Below are 23,408 nucleotides of genomic sequence, written 5' to 3'. Positions count from 1 at the left end.
TAGATAATATAATATCTTCTATGGTGCCTGACAACAAAAAGACATCAGAAGAATGCTAAGCAACGTAGAAACTAAAAAGTCAGACGGTGCCAATTTCATTTCTCCAGTTGTATTCAAACGTGTCATGCTCCAGTGGTAAACTCCAGTCATCTATCGACTCTACAGTCTTCTATATCACTGGTATTTATTCCAGCGCATGAAAGTAAACATATATTAAACTTATTTCAAATAAAGGGGAATAAAACTTTGCCATCCAACTACCAACCAGTTATCATCACCTGAATCCTCTCCAAAATAGTGGAGATCAATTTTCAACTTCCACACTACCTAGAGATTCACCAGCTAACCAGCAACCATTAGTATGGATTCCACCAGTCTAGATTCACGGCTGACCTCAATTTGTATCACTGCCCTTGCTGTACCCGTGCTCTAGAAAGCTTCGGAGAAACACTGTGATTCTTGATATTTCTAGGGATTTTGAACGTCTTTTACATCTAGGCTTGCTAGGCAAATTGTCACAAACTGCCACAAACTGGAATTGGGTAGTTAGCTTTCTTCACTGCGTGTCATGGCGAATGGCTCCTCCTCTTTGTACTTGTGCCACCAGTACAGAAATACATCAGATCTCTGTTCTATCACTTATCAATAAATGACATATTAATCACAACTACAGCTTTCTAATGATAGTACACTACATTCCTCCTACTCATTCGACAAATCGTGCGATTTGTCGAATGAGTAGGAGTATTCAGATACCCACAATGACCCTAATACCCACAATCCTTGAATGGGGCCATGATAATTTGGTCACATTCGAAGTCACCAAAATGCAGTTATGCTTTTGCTCTCGCAAAAGTGATCTCAGTTAATTATACAGAGATCACAGACAGGATCAGATCTGTCTCTTTCTCCCTCCCTCTCTTTGGGCTTACATTTCTTCCAGTCTCTCTTAGTATAATCACGTTACTCAGTAGATTCCTCAGTAAATGCTGGCTATTATTTTCCTCTTCAGATACTATTTTTCACTCTTCTATCTGATAATTTCAATCCCCCCCCTCAATCCCTAGAATGCTGTCTGTTTACAAGTGTAGGATGATACAACTAAACTCGCCTAAAAATTCTCAATGTCCAGAGGAGAGTATTTCGGCTCATGGATCCCTCTTACACACTCACTTCAATCTCTATCTCAAAAACACACTATTTCAACTATATTAGCGAACAAATTAATCCGAACAAGCCGAATTTTTGTCAAGTTTTTGGTTTTGGTTTGGTTTTGGTTTCAGTTCATAATAATTTTCCGTTTTAGTTTAACTGTTTTTTTTAACTATCTCTACGATGTTTATTAATAGTGTTGTGCGTTTTAAATAGTGTAAACAAGTTGACATTCGTAGTGTTTTATTCATTTTGTATAGCTATAAATTGGATCCATTTCCAAAAATATGTACTCTTTCTCAGCGCATATTAATGACTCAGACAAATTGTCAATGAGTGGGCCTTGGTTTGGGTACTGTTAATGCGATTTTAAAGAAGTTTAGGTGCCTTTTCTTCTGACTGAAAAGGAAAATGTGTGCGAAAAAGGAAAACTACACTTATTTTTAAATTAATTTTCTATTTTTATTATATTATATTTATTTATTTTTAAGAAAGCGTCATCTTGAAGATTTTGTGGTCTTTCTGTACACTGTTATGTAGAGACCCTAATTCAAAAACTGAAACTATCGTTACCTTATTCGTTACTCAAGATCGTTTACTAGTTAGGAAAAGCAAACGGAATCCAAGATTGCCTACTGCAGACTTAAATAGAGACTTGGCAGTTAGTGGGATTAATGTTTCTGACATGACAATCCGCCAAATATTGTCAGAAGCAGGGAGGACTTCCCACTGACGCCAAAAAAAAAAAAAAAACTTAACGAAGACTATGCGGAAAAAGAGGATTCAGTGGACAAAAATGTACAAAGATTGGACTGTTGAGAAGTTGAATTAGGTCATATTCTCAAATGGGAGCTATTTCTTTGTCTAAGGAGGGCGAGTATCCTATGTTAGCAAATCAGCGGCTGAGAAGACTTCTCCCACCCACCTTCAACAAGCTCCTAAACTCTCAGCTATAAAGATGTTTTGGGGTTGTTTTACACATGACGGCCAGGATCACTTGTGCCTGTTGACGGTATGATGAAAAGTGACCAATACATAAAAATATTGGAGAAAAGAGTGGTCCCACAGATCCAGAAAGAAAAATCTCATCTTCCAACAGGATCTCGCTCCATGCCACACTTCGAAAAAGTGAAAGAATTCGTTACAAATCACAACATCCAATTACTTCAGTGGCCTGGTAACTCTCGTGACATTAACTCAATAGCAACTTTGTGGGACATAGTGAAAAAGAGACTTGGAAAATTAAATTATGATACAAAAGATAACTTAATGCAATCCATTATGAATGTATGGTTTCGAGATGCAGATATAAGAAAAATGTGTTCTACGCTGGTAGAGTCCATGCGAAAGCGAATTAATGAACTTATTAGGAACAGAGGAGCACATATAAATTATATGTATGAGTTACTTAAATGAGTTACAAATAACAGCATACATTTCCTAGGAAATATGTTTTTACATTATGGAAAATACCAAGATTAGCGATCAGAACTTTCCCCACCTTTGCAACGAGTTGCCTGAGATTGTACTACGTAGTAGGACTACTTGCATTAGCTCACGCTAGTAACCGCCGATACTTTTATAGTTTACTATATTCGGCATGAAACTCTCTGATTCCAATCTTTGAGTTTCTTATTCGGTTTTAAAACAATGTGGGATTTAATATCCCCTTAATTTGAGTATATGTATGAGTGTTTTCTATAGATACTTCCATGGTTGCTTCTTTACTGAACTGGAAACAATCATTCCTCCACTTTTTGTTGAGCCTGTTAAAGTGAGCAGAACCCACCGCCCAACCCCATTTCAGTACAACTGTAAACACCCATAACCTGCTTCTTCTATACCATCCACTTCTGCCCTCATGAAGTGTTTCCAAACACCTACAACATACAGCTCTTGAAAAAATGCCAGTAAACTTCTTTCTTATACCCGTATGTTGTAAACTCCTCCCCTCCCCCCACACACAACAGAATCTATAACACATGAATGCCGAGTGTTTATAGCTTCTCATACTTATTGCGTCTGATTAATATACTCGTATATATAGATAGTTCACTAATCTTCGACAATGGTGTTTACCCTATCTTTATGCTGCACAAAAAGAAAAAAAAAAGAAAAAAAGAAGCATCCGCAATATAATTTCTAAGGTAAGATGAAATGAGTTTAGCCTCAAAGCGGCAATATCTGAAATACGATTCGTACTATTCAAATAAAAAAACGAATAATGTAAGAAAAGTGAATAGTGCATGCTGTGAAAGTATATGAACACTCTTGAAAAGAGAGTAATACAGATTTTGGCTCTAAACATAGTTCTGGATGAAAAGGTAACATGTAATGATAGGTTGTACTGGCTTCTCATAGGCCGGAGGCATAAAAGAATAAATAGAGAGTGACATACTACTTTTGACTTGTATGCAACATGTGTTATAAATTTTTCATGAAAACTTAGCTTAGTTATAGTAAAAGTAGTTCTTGTAACAATAACGTATAATATACTTACGATTGCTGCCAATGTCGTGAACGGTGAGGAAAATAGCCTTCTTTTCTGCATTATCGAGGTCCCCCTATTGGTAATGATAAGACTGTTTGATTATATATTCTATCAAAAATTGCCTTTTATTTCAAGCTATTAATAGGATTTTTAACATCGTGTTTTACTGCCCTTAATTAATATGAACTAAGAAAATGAGTCGAATAAAAATCCTATTTCTAAAGTAAAATTAACATTTACAGGGTTAGGATATTTAAATCAAATATGATCGACAGATATCCGTTCACATGTAGAGTATAACTTAATACCAGTTATACGATATGTGCGAAGAACGTCTTGTTATAAAAATAAAAATTTATATAATTTCATTTTGAGCAATAAATAAAAAAGTAGCATAAGTTATATTTTCTATAAAATAATTTACCAATCTTTATATTTATATTTGAACATTCAGCTTGAAAATTTGGAAACAACTCTTGATCCTCGGACATCTAAGGAACACCACATAGTTTGAAAAATTCAGTTATTAAAATATGCATTTAATGTGTTGGTAACAGGCTGAAGTTGATGATAGTATTTCACATAAAATGCTCAAGGCCTACAATTCTGAAGTAGGAAAAAATGTGTTGTGGGAGAGTACTCTACAACTCGTAGAATTTCTGGTAACACACTCAAGACATGTTCAAAACACATTAATGTATCTTAAAATACAGGTTAGAAAACACTGGTTTAGCCAGTGGAATACAGAGGACTATGTAGAATGGACAGAATCTTGAAAGAACGCAGTAACATCCTGGGTTCTCACTTGGTTCACATTTTGCTTTATGCCATCGAGTTAAGGAACGGCTTGTAATGATATCCAGCATATGCTGGACAGCTAGATGTAAAGTATGACATCGATACAACAATGATTGTTTGGAAATATATGCAAATCTCCTTCCAGACGCCTTCTTCTTATTATTATTATTAATTACCGTTTAAAGTGAATCATTTACGAGAATTAATCACTTTAACCGGTTAAAGTGAATAATTCCTAGAGGAGTCTGGTAAATGTAATAAAAACATGTTTATAAGTTTTATATATAGGTTTTCATTCTCAATAGAAATTTTAACAGCTTAGGTTAGGTTAGTTTATAATAAAAAAAGTAAGAAAAGTACTTCTTTTGCACTCAATGAAATCAGAAATCAGAAATCATAAACTAACCTAACCTAACCTTTATCGGTTGGAAATCATTACAAACTAACTTAACCTAACCTAACCTAAACTAACCCAACCTTCATCGGTTGGAAATCATTATAAACTAACCTAACCTTTATTGGTTAGGTTAGTTTATAGTGAAAAAAGTAAGGAAAGTACTTCTTTTGCACTCAATGCAATAAGAAATCAGAAATCATTATAAACTAACCTAACCTAACCTGGCTGTCGCATGTCGAACCAGAGTGTAGTCGTAGTTTGTCGTGGGCAGATTAATGAGGATAAAAGATGAACGTTGTTGTGGGCCAGCTTAATGATTGCGGGCAGATAAATGGGGATAACAAATAAAAGTTGTGAATAAAAGGCAGATGAATGGGGATAATAGATAAACGTCGTTGCTGTACCTCTTTCCTCATCAATGGAGAAAAACACTGACAGTTCCTCTCTGATTTATCTATTATTCCCATTCAATCTCCCCGCAACAACTTTTATTTGTTATCCCCATTTATCTGCCCGCAATCATTAAGCTGAGCCACAGCAACGTTCATCTTTCATCCCCATGAATCTGCCCACGACAAACTACGACTACACTCTGGTTCGACATGCGACATCCAGGGTAGTTAAATGTTCACAGATGTTAGTTTATAATGATTTCTGATTTCTGATTTCATTGAGTGCAAAACAAGTACTTTCCATACTTTTTTCATTATAAATTAATATAACCTAACCTAACCAAAGCTGTTATAATTTATATTGAGAATGAAAGCCTATATACAAAACCTATAAATATGTTTTTTATTACATTTATAATGTAATATATATATATATATATTGATATTGAGAATTTATATTGAGAATGAAAGCCTATATACAAAACCTATAAATATGTTTTTTATTACATTTATAATGTAATATATATATATATATATATATATATATATATTGGATTGACCTTGGTTTTTATGTGAATTATGACCAAAAAAAAAAAAACAGTGCCGTTGAGAGCTCAGCGTATTATACTTGTTAATTACATGTATTCTCCTAGTTGGTTTGCGAAAAAAACCGAGTTGCGATTTGCCAGAAGTAAAAATCCTTTCACCTCTATTTGAGAGACCGAATTATTCACCTCTAGTTGAAATTCTTGCCGTTCTACACGGGATTCGCACCTAGGTCTTTTCTGCCAAAGTTTAGCCTGAGCTATGGAAGCTCTAAAATATACACACAGTTAACAGAAATGGTATGAGTTATCTCATAACATTCGTTGCAGTATGATCTAACACAACAAAAACATTAGCATGAATCGAAACAGCACTTCCATCTTTTCAACATGCGCCTGTCTCCAAAGTTAACTAAACACTTTATACTGTAGTTCTCATGGTGGAAATGTAAAACTAAGTGTAATTTTGTAGCAGCGTTTATCCTCCTAAAAAAGTCTGTTTTTTCTCGTTGTTCCTTAATTTGTGGAAACCAGTACAGTTCATCTTCAGTTGAAGAGGAAAAAAAAAAAAAACTTATGCACCCAGCTCAGCAAACAGAGGTTGAATCTAGTCTCCGTAGCACATATGCTCAGTGTACTACAGAGACTCGATAAAAAATAGACTTGTCGTTCTTTGTGCTAATATACCAGTTCAAGAGTGTTTGGGTTGTGCATTTGTATTTTAAGTTGTCATGTTAATGTGGTATATTATTTTATAAAGGTTAAATTAAATTATGTGTAATTTTGGAATTTTCTCGACAAAGACAAGAAACTAGACTTAAAAGAAAGGTAAGTTTTTTCGAATAATTAGAGTTCGGGAATGAAGAACTGATAATATGTAATAATTGTTACATGGATGATTTTTTCAGTCACACAAGTGTGAGGGAAATATTTGGTTTATTTGTGAATACTATTTAGAAATTGCTGAATTAAATGTAATACCGCTGAAATACTACTATCAGCGGTATTAAATATGGAATAATACTGTGTACTAATTGCAAGCTCTGAAGTCGCTGAAGGTTATTCGGTAGCGGATTAGTTGATGGTAGACCGCATAAATGTAGGAATTGTAAATATTGAGAGGAAGAAAATAGTTACGAATTATATTCTTCATGAATTAGCAAAGTTTGACAGCAGCAAATTATCGTTATCATCTCTATATTCAGATGGAGATAATTCTAATCACAATTCTGGAGACAATAATAAACTTTTCCTGAACTATCAGGATATACTGCTTGTTTTTAGACAGTTCCCACTATAAGTGCTGACATTATAGGTTACTATAAGATGTTTGCATTACTGTCGAAGCAACAACATGGCTATGCAGATAATGCATTAAATCTGTTAATTATTGTTCACCTGGCCGGTTTGTCTGTTTTGTGGAATGAAAAACCTGACATGATCAAATAAACATCAGTTGATAATATCTGTTCAGTTTATTGCCGTTTTCTTAACTGTATTCATAGGAAAACTGTCAGAGTTCATAGACAAATATCCTTTTAAAGCACTGAACAAAATTGATTTTGCGAACAAGAAACAAGAAATTTTAGCACAAATAATCACATCAGAAATATATTGTATAGTGAGGTACGAAGTTTTATCATTTCATCGACTTATCTAACGAGTTGTTCTTTATGATCTAGATAGTTTTTAAACTGAATATTACAGAACTCTATGGATATTGCAAATGTCTTTAAATGAAGTTTTTGTATGTTATTCAAGATTAGGTTTTCACATTTTCAAATAATTGCACTCTAGAAAAAAAAATCAACATATAGTTAGCTATCCATGAGAAAAAACAAGGAAATTGAGATTTCTATGGTGATGCTTTCAATGTTGGCTTTACGAAATCTTTGCAAATGGAAAGGAAAGTAGACAATCTCGTTTCTGATGCATCATTAGAAATGATGTGTCATTTTTGATCTCAGAAAATCCCTGTACAAATAAATGTAAGTTGTCTGCGATGCCTCGTTTGATATTTAAGGATCAGCATTACAGTTCAGCTAATATTAAGACTTCATTTGTTTGGAGACAGGCATGCTGGTGAAAACGTTTCCAGGAATCCTATCACACAGTTTTGTTGTACTTCAGGATTCGCCAGTAAGTTCACCTTTTCTTGTCTTGTCGAGTATCATCTCCATTCAGGAGGTTGGCTATTATGAATATCCATATATTTCTATCTTGGGCTGCATAGTTCAGACCCAGAAGTACTTTATGCTTTTGAACCATGTGTGTGTCATTTCTTCCCTTTAATAAATCTTTTTTTTAACAATCGTTATATGATCCATGTATGATATTTGCTTTCATTAAATTAGAGTTCGCTTAATTTTAAATTAAATTTCACTTTAATTTCAGTATAATAACATCATTGCTTCTATAAAGTCATTCTTTGGATAAAGTGTCGAGCAATCGTAAATTTCAGCCTATTTTGTCATTTGTCATGCTTCCGTAGATATACTGGACGATTGAACCAAGTAGCTAGATAACATACCTTCATAAACTTGGAAACGACGGGTGTAGGACCTTCTCCAATCTTTGGCTAATCTCATATTTTTTTAAGTGCAGGATAGTAAGATTGTTCCATAAAAATGATATTTTGAGTTTTTTTTTAATTGAATATGTTTACATTTTCACCATCTTTTAAACAGGCAAATAGTTTGAAATGACCGCTAAGTAAGCTACTACTTTTTCTCTCCAAAAGAGTAAAAATGATTCAACATTCATAGTAAACAGAAGCAGGGAGTTGTTTTCAGCTCAAGACTTAGAAATTTTAGAGACCCGTTAAAATTCATCTGTCTCCAAGCAATTGTTCGTCCTTCAGTTTTGGTTTGATCATTAAGACTGAAGTCACTAGCAAGGAACAGAAAGGTTGAGCACTTCCTATCAAACACCACGCAGGATGTGTGTTATTTGACAGCCTTGAAACAACGTTACGGTAGTTCCTGTGAATGCAAACTGGAAATTACACGAACTGTCTCCTTTTCCCATTATAGAATGAGAAAAGGAGGCTGTTATGATATCGGATCTGCATTCTTCAGAAAGATGATATGTACAGTAAGTGATGAAAACAAATAAATGGTAGCCATCTAAAACTGCGACCCATTTCCTAGTTGATCATAGTGACATATAACAGAAGAGACGGTTAAATGTTTTAAACGAATCTATTCTTGTTTGAGAATAGATTCGTTTAAAACGAATGTTAGTTAACCAAGGAAATCACATTGGGTCAGACATATGCAAATAAATTAACATACTTTATAACTTTTATACTGTTTCTGGGGATGAATGGATAGCCCTACCCCAGAGACAGAACGAAGAATACCTTCTTTTGAGATTGTAGAAGCTCAAAGAACTGACTCAGTCGTTAATTTTGCTGGCTTTAGTCTGGTAGTACTTCCATCTGGGAGTTTTTATAAGAAATAAAACAGGTAGTATTTTAAAATAAACCTTTTCGATTACTTTTTTTATTATCTTAGTGATTTTGCTAGTAGTTCGATTCGTGAATTTCCTCTTTATTTTGTTATTTCAATATCAAACATCTTTGTTCCGTTATATATATGCAAAAGATTGTATAAAGTTTAATTTGCTGTTATTAAATATTAGTCATAGTTTCCTCTTTTGTCATTCATGTTTCTCTGAAATGATTTTTAATGGAAAATAAAAATATATAACAGGGCGGTTTTCATTTAAAGCCTTAATTACATGTGTGATATATTGCAAGATAAAGTAAAACGCTATAAAACTACTTTAATGGAAACATGCTCGTTTTCGAGAATGCGACGAAATTATGCTTAACATGCAAATAGATAAAAAGGTGATTTTGATGTACATTGACATCTAAAGCTTATAACACAATCTTCCCGCAATATTGAACCTTTGCATGTTAGTAAACAATGCTTGTTTGCTCTAGCCTATCTGCAGTCGCATGTTAAGTGAAATCTATCCGAAACATTGCGAATAGAATACGATGCACTCTAGCGCTATCACTAATGAAATTAACAGAAGCTGGAACTGTATTGTCAAATACAGACGGCAACATTTATTCTCGATGAGACACTTCTACGTGTATTTCCATAAAGTAGTGTATTACTAGAAATGAATTGGTAATCCTAATCCTTGTCTGGAGAGGAGAACCTAGTTGAAATCTTTTCAGTTCACGTATGATGTAGAGAGAGAGACAGGAAGTAGTTAATACCCGCTAACATTAATAAGAGGAGTATTTTTCTTATTAATTCCTATACATTTTATTTATAAGAGAGATAACTTTTTATAATAAGTGAGAAATGCTGAGAGCCTCAAAGTTAACGTTGATGCTTTAATACACTGGAGACAGTTTTACATGCTTATCAAGAAAAGGTTACTGAATTAAACTAAATGTTCATACCAGTAATTTCTTTAGCTCATATTTCATCAGAAGTTATTTGAATTCTTATTTTTTTTTAATCCTTGACTCTGTCTGTCCTTTATATCATGCCATAGTCCTCAGGAATAAAATAACCTTTTTTTTGTAATTTTTTTTTAGAAGAGGAATAATTCATCTGAACTGTCCCATAAATGCGCTTGCTATTTTCTCCTTCCACCATAGGTTATAATAATAGGTTATGTCTTGATTTTTGAGTAAAGTTATTTACATGCGGTGCATGTCTGTAGTTATGCCATATCAGCTAATACTAGAGAATATAATGTCTGTAAATTGCATGTACTGCCAATCTTCCTGCTATGTGTGATGAAAACCCGAGAATTATAAACATCTTAGAATGTATTAGACCGACTGACTTAGTATGCAACCACCTATAAATGTTCCCCACATTATACAATGAGAATCGAACCAAAGGTCTTTTCATGCTGCTAGTAAATTTTCCAGTGAATGGTTAACGTACACACTCTACATCAAATAGACTGTGGGATCTCGCCGCATGCATTTTTATGATTGTCTTTAGGTGAATTCTAGTGTCTGTAGGGTGAATTTCATCACCCACCTTCCCGCTTCATGGAGGCCTCAGGTGGCTTGAAACAGTGTTGGAGCAGGGTTTCCGGATTATGTTAAAAAAGAATAAAAATACCAAAAATAATTAAATAAAACAAAAATCTTTTGCGTTCCCACGGTGTTAATTTTATAGAGGTTTATAACCTGCGGTGGTGCTTTGGGATACATAAAAATACCCTACGACAGAGGTTCCCAAACGTTCTCGGTTCACGGTGCCCTTAGTGTCTCAGTAATTTTTTTCACGACTCTCCTCAGCCAAAATAAAAATAAATTCCTAACAGTTCCGTCTATTAAGTAGTTAGGTCCAAACTATTTATGTCCTAAAAGCTTAGTAGCCATATGAAAAAATAATACATAATAATAGTTCGCTGTGGCGCACAATTTGGGATCCAACTTCCCTATGGGAATGCATGACGCATTTCTGTAGGGCAGTGGTTCCCAATGTGATTTCCAGTGGTCCCCAATGTGATTTCCATCGAAGAACCTAAACGATTGAATCAACCCCTCACCAACAGTCTCATCTATACTTTTTTACTGTTATCAAAATAGGGGTATTCTTCTTATTAATTGCTGTGTTTGAAAAGACTAAAGTTTCAAAATATTTTGCTATTTATCACTGTTCAGAAACTGAATTACAAGAGGAGTCGAAGGTAAGCAATCAGCATGCCATTTTCTGAACCCGACATCGACCATGTTTCATTGCTCACATGTTTTTGATTTACTTTTTGCCTAAAATGATAAAATGAGCTGTAGAAGCATTATGCTTCTACAAAATGAATAACCATTTACTGTTTACGTTTTTGTTGATTTTATTCTTAGAAACGCAAATTTGAGTTATCGATGTTTTCTATGCACTGTTTTTCCATATATTGGAATGACTAAGAATAACTAAATTTTCTTCTACAATCGTCTGTTTCTTCGAAAGATAGAACAGTGATTGTAGAGTTACCAAAATATACTTGGGTTGTCTGCTTTTCATTTGAAGACACCTCTAAAATTGAAATAGAGTAGAAGGAAAAGATACTTTTCCAAATGTCGTTATTTTGTCATTATATAATAATAAAAGCAATATTGACGCTAAATTTTGATATGTACTGAATTGTACTGAAGGTTTTTGTCCTTTCAACTACCTTAAGGAGATCCTGGATCATCATTAAGTTGTACTGAAAGATCTTGTCATCCTTTCTAAGCAGAATTTGAACATAATTATTGCAATAACGCTAAGTCATGTTTTGACTCTTAAAGAAACCGTTAATTTTATTCTCAGCTGACCTATGATGTTAAGCAGCTATACTGGAAAGGGGCTTCTCATTCTGGTTATACAGTATGCCAGTTTTGGCTTTATTTTCTCGTGATAGTTTAGGATATGAGTTTTTATGGCCGAAGATTTAACTGTACTTGGCTCCTATGATAGATAAAGCTAAACTAGATACATAAAATAATCCGGATAACTTTTTAGTTACACCATAAAATAGATGTATTTGCAAATCTCTTCATGCTATCATATATTTATTACTTCATATAATTTTGAAGTGGTTATATTTAATATATAACTTACTTTACGATTATACACTTGATTGGATAAGTATGAAGAGTACGAGATCATAATTATATTTTAGAGAAATAGAAATTGCACACATTCAGTGAATTTTGTATGTTCTGCTATCCCTGATCGCATCCCCCTTCCTTTTAAGTACACTCTGCGATGATAACATGTCAGATTGATGTTTTCCAGAAGACAGACCCATCCAGTTAATTGATGACTCTCTCTCTCTCTCATAAATTCATTGATTCATTCCAATTACTTTCTCACAGAATTTCTGTTTCTGTCTCATACCTTTTTGTTGATATTTTTATGGGCATTTTCAGCTGAACTAGCGACTACCATTCCTCCAGTTTCCTTTAGGCTTGTAAAGACACGAACAGTTGCTGGTCAGCATCCATTTACTTTCCAACAGCGAACTTAGCAAACCATCCTCTCCATTTACATCTGTTCTTTGGAACAGCCTTCCTCACAATGATTCCCTCAAAGAGAAACAATGCACTACAATTTTCAAAAAAGCATATGAACAGATTGCTGATTCTGGTTTTATGAAACAAAACCTTAAGACTTACATACCATATTTCATAGATCTTCTAGTTATTTTGAAGCATTATTTCTTGGACCTGAGCACAATTTCATGTGTAGCATTGGTGAATACACTGGTCTGGCCCACACATAGCGCTTAATGTCTTCCCAAAGGTGCTGTTTTGAATTGATAATGGAATTGTGAGTAGACTAGTCAAGTTTTTGCACATGTTTTTTTCCTTAAATTATATCATAATAGCACCTGAATTATGACCTGCTACATTGTGGTGTTCAACAAGTCTGTTAATTCCTTAAAACCTGTTATATAATAGCTTAAGAGTTCCATTTGTCATGATTTACCTTTCCAGGCACAAATCAAAACTACAGGCCTGTACCAGGGCCCACGCCCGAGTCAATTACACTAACATCCCACTTAAGATAATGCACTCGGACCCATGCCGCTCGGAATTGCTTTCCATATCACGAACTTCCACCGATTGCCACAGTTGATGCATGGTTTGAGTGTAACTGCCTTTCCTTAGAATTCGACACTGTGCAAGTTTTTACATAGTATCCTACTACTAACAGGAACCACAGGAATCGTTTTAAAGGTATGAAGGAAACGTGCAACCTCTATCCTAAAAGATGGACAAGAAAGATGAAGAATTACGACTTCTACTCAACCAATTTTTACTCAAAATATTCAAGGAATCTGTCCAGAAAAACTCCAATTCCTCAGGCAGATCTTAACGTGCACTACCGAGTTTAGTTTCTATCCCTTACATCGCAGTCTTTCAATAAAAAATCTCCTCAAATCTCATAATATCAGAATGGTCTTCAAACCTATTCTCAGCATAAGCAGTCTCCTTTTCTTTCTCCCAGAGAGACAACAAACATACAGGGATTACAGAATTCCTTGTTCCTGTGTCCTCGCCTACATAGCTCAAACTTGTAGATGTGTCTAATTATGAAAAAATAAGGAACACCTTGGTGATTTGAATCATAATAGGAAAGATCGAGTTTGGCTTATCACTCTCCCCACATATACATCATGACACCGATTAAAACATGGCCTCCGTGCCTTATCTAGAAGAAATTTTCTCTCTTCATCCCTCATAAACGGATGATTGTTTAATGTTGATCGGTCATTTCCCTGTTATTTCATATGTCAAATATGACATAGGAAATTCTGTTGAAGGTCATCAAGAGCATTTCCTCCGCTACCTGAAGGCTCACCAATTAATAAATGACCACCAGTGGAGTTTCCACAATTCTCGTTCCACATCAGATCTTCTTACTGAGCTTTCAACTTATGGCTTGTCTTTGGTCTTTTGCGATTAGATCGCAATTTCCTATCAGTTGTTTGCTGCAGGTTATGCTGGATTGTTTCCTCTCTCTTTGGAAAATTTTGTCAGTACTGGAGTAGGGTACTCCAGGTGTCCGTATATTTTCACTCATGCTCTGCTTCTACAGATGAATGACCTTCTATCAATGACCACAAATCTTGTCAATCATTTTGCTGACTGCAGCACATTCCATTCCTCTTCTTCGTTATACAAACCATGCAATACTCAACTGCATCAACTTCAAGATTTTCATATCCATTTTTTTATACAGTACTATCCTTACCTTCTCTGTTGAGGAAGGAATAATATAGCACGCTACTTACTGTGCTATAAAAATGCAGTAATTGTCATAATATTTCTCGTATGAAATTCTCACTTCACTCTCCCATACTTTTATATATTCAGATTTGCAATGACGATCAGATTTCTCTTCTTGAACTGACTTATGTTTGGAGCCTTTTCTGGCACCATATTACAGAATATTACATCCATTGCCTCCTTTTATTTCAACAACAACAAAAAATGTTGTCACCGTCCGTTTAAGAACCTCTCTTCTTTCTTACCTGAAGATGATTAAAGTAATCGTTTTTCAGTATAGGGAAACTTTTAATAAAGTCTGATCACTGATCATGGGCGCATAGATACTTGGTTTGGCCATTCCGTGCGTGCTTTTAACTAATTGATAGAGTGTAAAAATAGGAAAGAGCCAGAAGAGAAAGGCATGCGATTTCTTCTAAAATATCAGGAACAATTTTTCAAGATATTTCGTTACACTATCCACCACAACAATGAAATTTCAGTGGATCCATTGAGATAGAGCTTTAGATAAGTCCCTGTTACACTTTTTGTAGACCACTTTTGAGTGCTTTCTTCGAATCGGCCAAACTCATCGGGACAGTAGAAGTGCAGGAATTTGTAGTGTTGTAGTTACCCCACTGATTAGGAGAGATGGTATGTGATATGCAATCACAATCACATGGTAAATGCAAACATTCTTTTTGAGAGAGAGAGAGAGAGAGAGAGAGAGAGAGAGAGAGAGAGAGAATAAAGAATAAGTTCCACTTAATAAGTTAAAAGAAGCAAGATCTTCTATGTACAGAAACATAAGTTGTTATTTTGAATTTACACTAGTTTCCGCAAATTTAGAAACAGAAGAAAAACCACGACAATTCATAAACTGTATGATGAATTGTTATGCAATTCGATGAAAAGCAGAATGATATGAGATGCGAAAGAAATATGCAAAAATGGTAAGTAAGCTTAATTCAATAGCAAATGGGCACATCAAGAAAATGGTCAAAAGCAAGAGGTCAAAATGAGAGAGAGAGAGAGAGCATAGTATCTGCATTAGATTTTATTTATTCCTCTTTATTATGGGCGTTTGTATTTTCTTCTCCGTTTATTTCACGTGCTTTCTCGAGACTTTCAGGCTACTATTTTAATTGTATGTTCTGTGCAGATGACTGTAATGGCTGTAATATATGAGCTAGTATGTTCTTCCTGAGTAATAAATAACGAAATCAAATTATTATTTTATTGCTGCTTCGAAAAGCCAGTTCTTTTCGGACGAAATTGCTTATTAATTCATCAGATGGGACGAGTGATTATGTAGATGAGCGTATAAATAACAAAATGATGTAGAGCAGAAAGCTGACATATACAAAAATCTATCTAGAAAAAAAAAGTAAGATGAATTTTGGCTCTTAGGACATGTGTTTAATATCTCTTGTCCTGAAATTGATAAATGAAGACATAAGAATGAAAACGAACGTATGTTGATTTTCCATGGAAAACACAGGATAATGAGATGGAATATTTTTTTTCCAAAAGGTGAATAGATTGCTAAACAGAAATGTAGTGAGATGATATTTTGTTAGAAAGAGCTAAAGATGCGAATATATAGATAAATGCTTTCTTTTGCAGTGAAGCAGTTTACACAGCAATGATATAATAATAAATATATGTAAGATAGTGGATGACGAAGCTCTGAGATTTATTATATACCATATGCACTAATCTCAAATTTATCTTAAAGAAACAATCACTAACAGAAACAGATACTGTGATATATATATATATATATATATATATATATATATATATATATATATATATATATATATATATATATATATATATATATATATATATATATATATATGTGTGTGTGTGTGTGTGTGTGTGTGTGTGTGTGTGTGTGTGTGTGTGTGTGTGTGTGTGTGTGTGACAGAATGATCATTGACTCGGTTAACATACATAGTTTTATGAAGAATTAAATGACTAGAACCGATATTTAAGTAAAAAGGTTTTAATATAAACACACTACTAGTTTCGACCTGTAACAGCCTTCTTCAGGTGACATTATAAAAGAAGAAAAAACACTAAACATTGAGGGTTAAAAGACTATGAACAACATAGACAGTCTTTATACATAATTAGCATGAAAACGTTGTAGTTGTATTTGAAGCTGTTCTTTCGTTTGTTGCATTGTTGGGAGACATTATTTTGGGCAGACAGACAAATCTGTCGAAATGCGTATGGAAGAACACATGAGAGACATTACTTACAAGAGACAGCAAGCGAGTGCATTATCAAGTCATATCCTTTTCTCGGCTAATCCTAATGATGATAACCAAAGTCACAAAGTCTGCTGGGAAAAATCTACTAACATCTTCCGTTGCAGTGGAGAGAAAAATTGTAGAATCTAGAGAAATCATCTTCAATCCTGTTCATCTAAATAACAATTTAAGCTACAACCTCCCAGATAGTCATTCAGCTGTAATCATGTACTGGCGTTCACGTGATGCAGCAAGCACGCACTCTCCCAACAATGCAACAAACGAAAGAACAGCTTCAAATACAACTACAACGTTTTCATGCTAATTATGTATAAAGACTGTCTATGTTGTTCATAGTCTTTTAACATTCAATGTTTAGTGTTTTTTCTTCTTTTATAATATATATATATATATATATATATATATATATATATATATATAACGGGATTTGATTAACGCAGCGAAATTAGTTGCGACAATCCCTTTATATACGCGGCAAGAGTTTTAATTAACGCGCCTTTAAATTTAGCACGCAAAAATATATAAGCCTCGAGGAGTGTTTCCTGACCGAGAGAAAGAAAGTTGTAAGCATGATGACGTTGATGATATCGCACTTGGTCATCCAAACTCTCTTAATGATCTGTGTGAGAATGTGAAAGTTTTATTCTTTCCACCAAATACGACATCATTGGACATGGGCGTCATTGCAACTTTCAAAGGCAGTAGAAACAACAACGGGAGAAAATGCGATTACGCTCCAAGAATTTTGGAAAAATGTAACATCAAACACGCAATTGCAAACATTCATGACTCGTGAGAGCAAGTGTCTTCTAGCTGCATGAGAGCTGTTTGGAAAAGGAAAAACCTTTTGTAGAATGCGGTAATGATTTAGGTGAAGAAAACGTTGCAGTTGGTGAAGACCTTGGTTTTGATGGTGTTGATGCAGAACATGTTAAAGGATTATTGGATTCAAATTCAAACCATTTCAGTGACAACAATCTTGAAGTTGAACAACGCTCATATGAAGACAATGAACAAATGGAATGTGAATATAAGGTTCCAAAGGAGATAACAATCAAAGAACTGGATTGAATATTTCGCAGTTTAGAATCCCTTAAGCAGCAAGTAATGGATATGGATCCAGATGTTAATAGAATAATGATTGTTTGCCGAGGTCTAGGGAGTCATTTTTCTTGTTATCTTAGAATTTATGCTGATAAGAAAAAAAATTAAAACTGTTCAAAACGACTCTTGATAACTTTTTTGATAAAAAAAAATTGCAGTAACTAAGGTAGGTACAAGCATTTATTAAACATTTATTTTGCATTCATTTTTTATCTTTACCTAAAAGAGTACCATATAAAACTAATTATCAATACAGTAATCGATCATGGACGAATTGTCATTTTTACCATTGATTATTATATTTGATTAACGCGATTTTGATATACGCGGTAACATACCGGTCTGGGTGTGCTTTACATTATGGGATACATACTAAGGCAAGTGATATGAAGTCATGAAGTGATATACAAGTAGCTCAGACGTGAATATATTTGACACTCAAAACTTTGGTTTGCTTACTTGGGAAAAGGATTAAAAACTAAGTATAAAATTTCTTGGTATCTTTAACATATATATAAAATATTATATATGCATGAAAAGTAGTAGCACCACCACGTTTAGTATGTCAGAACAAGTATTATTTCAATGAAAAGTAAAATTACATATCTTCATTGCATTTGCTTGCCATTCGGTTATTATTTTACCAAATATTTGGGAGGCGACGGATGTCATTATCAGATCGATTCTTGTTAATAATCACAATAAACTGTCCGCTCCATATTATTTCAGCCGCACTGCGAAACCGATTGTCTCTAATCTAAGGCATTTGTGTTAGAAGACTTGTATTTGGAAGAATAGGAAGGATATGCTATGGTTTAAACCGCCAGCTTTCCAAACGATCTTTCTCTGGTCTTGCAACATGTCTGTTCTCACTGGCATAAAGCACAAGTGATACAGCATCAGTAATTGAATATAGACATTTTCATCACACTTCCGTTACTGCTAAGACTTCAGATACTTTCTGAAGTTCCTTCAGCTGTTAGTTTCTTTTTGTAGTCAATTTTGTATACAATATGATGGTCCTATTTCCTAAAGTAATTCAACTAATTCTCCTTGATATTTTCCCCATAAGACCTTATATGGAGGATAATACCATCGACATCGAAGCCATAATCAGCATTACTCTAACATTATTTGGTTCTGACGAAGTTTCTTTGGACATAAAGAAAATGACTGGCTTCATACGTTCGTCTGTCGTTTTATATTGCCGATATGGCCAACAGTCTTTCCAGCTGCGACTATTTGCGATCTCAGTTTGGTCCAGGAATATTGTTCCAACATATGGTGTGGTTTTATATTATAGGTTGTTGAGTTACTCGGCTTGTTTAGGCCCACTCTACCCATAGCGTGAAAATTATTATTTTCATTATGGCCCGCTGTGTGCTAACAAGCATTTTCTACCTTTCTGAGTATTCGGCAGTTGTCTTGTCTTATTTTTCGTTTGCTCCTCATAGTAAACTTTGCGGCTGTCAGTTTCTTTCTGCAGCCATTCCTCTACACAATGTTATAGTTCTATTTCCTACAGTAATGCAACTAAATTGAGCAGAATTTTAATTTCTGAAAAAAAATTGATAAATATTAACCAACCTGTATTTTTTCCGGCTTTCTTAATGATCTTTTGTCCACTTTTCATAAATTTATGTCTCGTTTTGAAATGTTTATATATTGTCAGATGAGCTGCACGATGTTTAGTATTCAAATTTGCATACTTGTTAGAAGCATTGAGGTGGAAAAAAATATGTAGAACTAGGTATGTGATACTACTTAATTTAATGCTCAACTAAACATGTATACCCCAAGTTTCGCCATTCCAAGTTACCGTTATTTTAATAGACGCAGAAAGAATATGCAAGTTGAATTGGCCTGAGAAGTAAAGAGTGTCACTTGCTCGATGATAGATATGTAACCATTATATTTCTTCTGAGTGCAATTTTGTTCTACTTGTGAAATTTTTCTATATTGGTTTTAACCCTTACTGCACGTATCTTTTTATTGTTGTTACTTGAACAGTCTACATCCGCTTATGGCCGTGCTGAATGAATGAGGGAGAGTACAGCGATGTGTTTGAAGCATTACTTCATAAAGTATGATTCTCTCTCTCTCTCTCTCTCTCTCTCTCTCTCTCTCGATCTTTTTGTCTCACACCACACACGCCCACCGCGGGGTTACCACATCGTCTATCCCAGTGCTTTCCAAACTTCTGGATGTCAGGAACCCCTTTATAAAAATTAAAATATTTCACGCTCCCCCTCGAAAACAAATCGTAATTGAGACATATATTATTATAATATTTATTGTATTTACATTCAATACTAATTTATAATTTATATCCAAAAACATATGCAGCGAATATTGCAAAAATCAAATGCAAATATTACATTTTTAGCATCTTACATACACATTTGACATGGCACATTATCTCAGATTTTTATATAGATAGATATATTGTTATTGTGCCTTTGCATATTGTACACAAGCACATGAAACGTAAGACAATTAGTAATAAAGAAAGAATTAAAAACATAAAAGAAGTTTAATAACAATTTAATGTGATGGATGTGTTTCAATACTGCTACACAAATAGTCAATATCAGGTGAAATATTTGAAATGGCTATTCTTAGATTTCTTTCCAATTCTTCCATTGATAAGCAGGACCTATGTTTATTTTTAATTATCAATAACGATGAAAATGCTATTTCACAAAGGTATGTAGATGCGAAAGGAATTAACATATTTAAGGCTGCTTTTGCTAATGAAGAACATTATTTTTGTCGTCGAATCCAAAATTCGGATATATCACTGTTAAGAAATTCTGATTCGAGGATTGAATCTGCTCTCATATCAGTTAGTTCTTCTTGGGATGACCATGGAAGATTGCTAAATTGTAGAGAAGGAGCAAATGGTGTTCTTATCCAAAAATATTCTTTATCTTCATTCAAATTAGGAAAATATTTTTCGAAAAAAACTTAGAATTTGTGAGGTTGTTAATTATTATCCTTTTATTTTGATAGTAAAATATTATTTTCTTTAACATATTTATGAGGAGAAGTAAACATTTCCGTTTTATTATCCTTAAAACGTTTTAACCACGCAGAAAGTTTACTTTGAAATGCTTGCAATTTAATGTTTAGTGTTAATATATTGGTGCTTTTTCCTTGCAGAGAAAGATTCAATTCATTAACTTTTTCGAAAAAATCCGACAGATAAGAAATGAAACACAACCAATTTTGATCACAAAAATGAGATGCTAACATGGGATTCTTATCAAGAAGAAAAATTCGTAGTTCCTCTTTCAATATTAAAACTCGTTTTAGAACTTTTCCGCGGGACAACCACCTTACTTCTGTGTGATATAAAAGCGTGTCGTAATTGGAATCCATCTCTTGGCATAAAATACGAAACAGTCTTGAGTTAGTAGCATTACTTTTTATATAATTAACTACATTAGAAACTTTTGATAACACTTTACTCAGCGATTCTTCCATTTGTCGAAATACTAAGTTTTCTCTATGGATAAGGCAATGAACATGTCTTGCATTCGGATAAACTTTTTTTACTTTTGCTACAAAATCTGAAATTCTCCCTGTCATGGCTGCGGCACCATCAGTACAAATCCCGATGCACTTTTGCCGATCAAGTTCATATTCTTTAAAAAAATTATTCACTTTTTCAAATATATCTTTTCCTTTGGTTGTACCGGAAAGATTTCTGCAAAACAGTAGATCTTCTTGAATTTGAAAATTATAGAGGTATCTAACAAAAACCATTAAATTAGCGTCCTTTGTATTATCCGTAGATTCATTAAGCTGAATGGCAAATGCATTACTTTGTTTGATTCGTGAAATTAATGTAGACATGATATTATCGGCAATGCAATCTATTCTTCTTTTAATTGTGTTATTAGACACCGGAATTTTTTTTAAAGGTTCTGATATTTCGGAACCATAGATAGTTTCGCAAATTTTTATTGCTGCTGGTAAGACGAGGTCTTCACCAATTGTATGAGGTTTCCTTGTTTTTGCAATTAACAAAGCAATTTCGAAAGATACTTTTACTAATTTGTCATTCAGTTTAGCATGCTTTGAAAAACATTTAGTTTGTCGTTTTAATTCTTCAGCCTTTCTTTGAAAAAACCCAATTGTCTTACTCTTATATTCCCCATGAACAGTATCTAAATGGCGACAAAGTTTTCCGGGTCGCATGCAATCATTTGATAACTGTTTACAGCAGATTACACACACAGGTTTGTTTGGATTCTTATATGATGGTACAAACCCATATTTCAAATAAGAAGGAATCGTATTTTCGAATTTTTTAATGCACCATTTTTGCATCTTACTGTTTGGTGCTGAAGACGACGCGGACTGTTCTGGTAAAATATGAAATACTGTCCTTTTTTTTTAGTTTGTTTCTGCTTTTTGCTGGGTTTTTTTTATCAGCCACTTATCCATCTCAGGGTTTAATTAGTGTGTTTTTATCCCAGTTGTCTCTAATTGCACTATTTGTTGAGAAATATATTACACAGACTGCTCATACCTTATTCACTGGCATAATAAAAGTACTTGTTTTTATTGCCTCTTCAGTATAATGGCTGTTAGGGAGGCCGTGTTGTTTACCACTGCAAGCGAGTTACTATCTCCCCACATGAACTTGTTTAAGCTTTTTTTCATGTGTGAAGTATATGCGAAATTTTTATTGGTAACAGAAAACTAGCTCGGATGACAGTGATAATATAAAACGAGTTTTGATATGTATATAAAGTCAATATCAACAGTCCCTGATTACGAACGCGTGATGAAAGGGACGGGAAGATTTGGAGCTTCCCCGGAGAGTTCAAAGTAAATACAATTAACCACTGCTTTGAAATGAAACTTATATGAATAAGCATACATTTACTAATATTCATTAAGCGCTGAAATACGCAGGAAGCAAAGTTTGTGAACCACACCAATGTGTGAATTTTTCCATTAAAATATAAAAAATAACAAAAAATAATAATAATAAAAGTTAAATACGTTTCTTTTAAAATGAGAAAAATTTACTTAGTCTTAAAACATTTTAAATTTGTTTTCATTATTTCACGGCCCCCCTCAGCAAAACCTACGGCCCACAGTTTGGGAAGCGCTGGTCTGCCCAACTATCAGATGCACGTCTAAAATAAAAAGCCGGGAGTTTACAAATGATATCGCCCATGTGCTATTTATTACTCAGAATATACTGTCCATTAGGAAAAAATCGCATGCCATGACAAAGCATGTCAAGGATGTCGAGAAGTAAAGAAAACAGGTCTGGCCTTGTTTCCCACAAAACAGTGATGATTATCAAGCTTTATGGCAGCAATCTTAGCTACTCGTAGTGTGCATTTTCACAATCAGGCTTTCGAAATATTACCCAACCAATTGTGGCAAAATCCAGTCTTGAAATCAAGAAACAATGTCTCGTCTGATTCATTAATCCGCTTTAACCATGCTGAGGTATGATACAAGAGATTACGCCTTTCATCTTGACC

At 34.1% G+C, this 23,408-nt stretch overlaps 1 protein-coding gene across 1 annotated transcript in view; it reads right to left on the bottom strand.

Annotated features, from left to right (window-relative positions):
* Window positions 1-23,408, bottom strand: part of LOC150106394 (uncharacterized protein ZK1073.1-like) — a 247,633-nt gene that overhangs the window by 78,215 nt on the left and 146,010 nt on the right. The window contains exon 3 of the mRNA XM_090392419.1: window positions 3,653-3,716. Coding sequence (XP_090248545.1) covers window positions 3,653-3,716 — 64 coding nt within the window. The remainder of the gene's footprint in view (window positions 1-3,652; window positions 3,717-23,408) is intronic.

Source organism: Typopeltis vanoorti, chromosome 5 (genome assembly GCF_054136105.1).
Source record: "Typopeltis vanoorti isolate ZY-2024b chromosome 5, IOZ_Tvanoo_1.0, whole genome shotgun sequence".
In the NCBI taxonomy this organism is placed as follows: domain Eukaryota; kingdom Metazoa; phylum Arthropoda; class Arachnida; order Uropygi; family Thelyphonidae; genus Typopeltis; species Typopeltis vanoorti.
The sequence above is the reverse complement of the archived record's forward strand: the minus strand, read 5'-3'. Positions and strand labels throughout refer to the sequence as shown.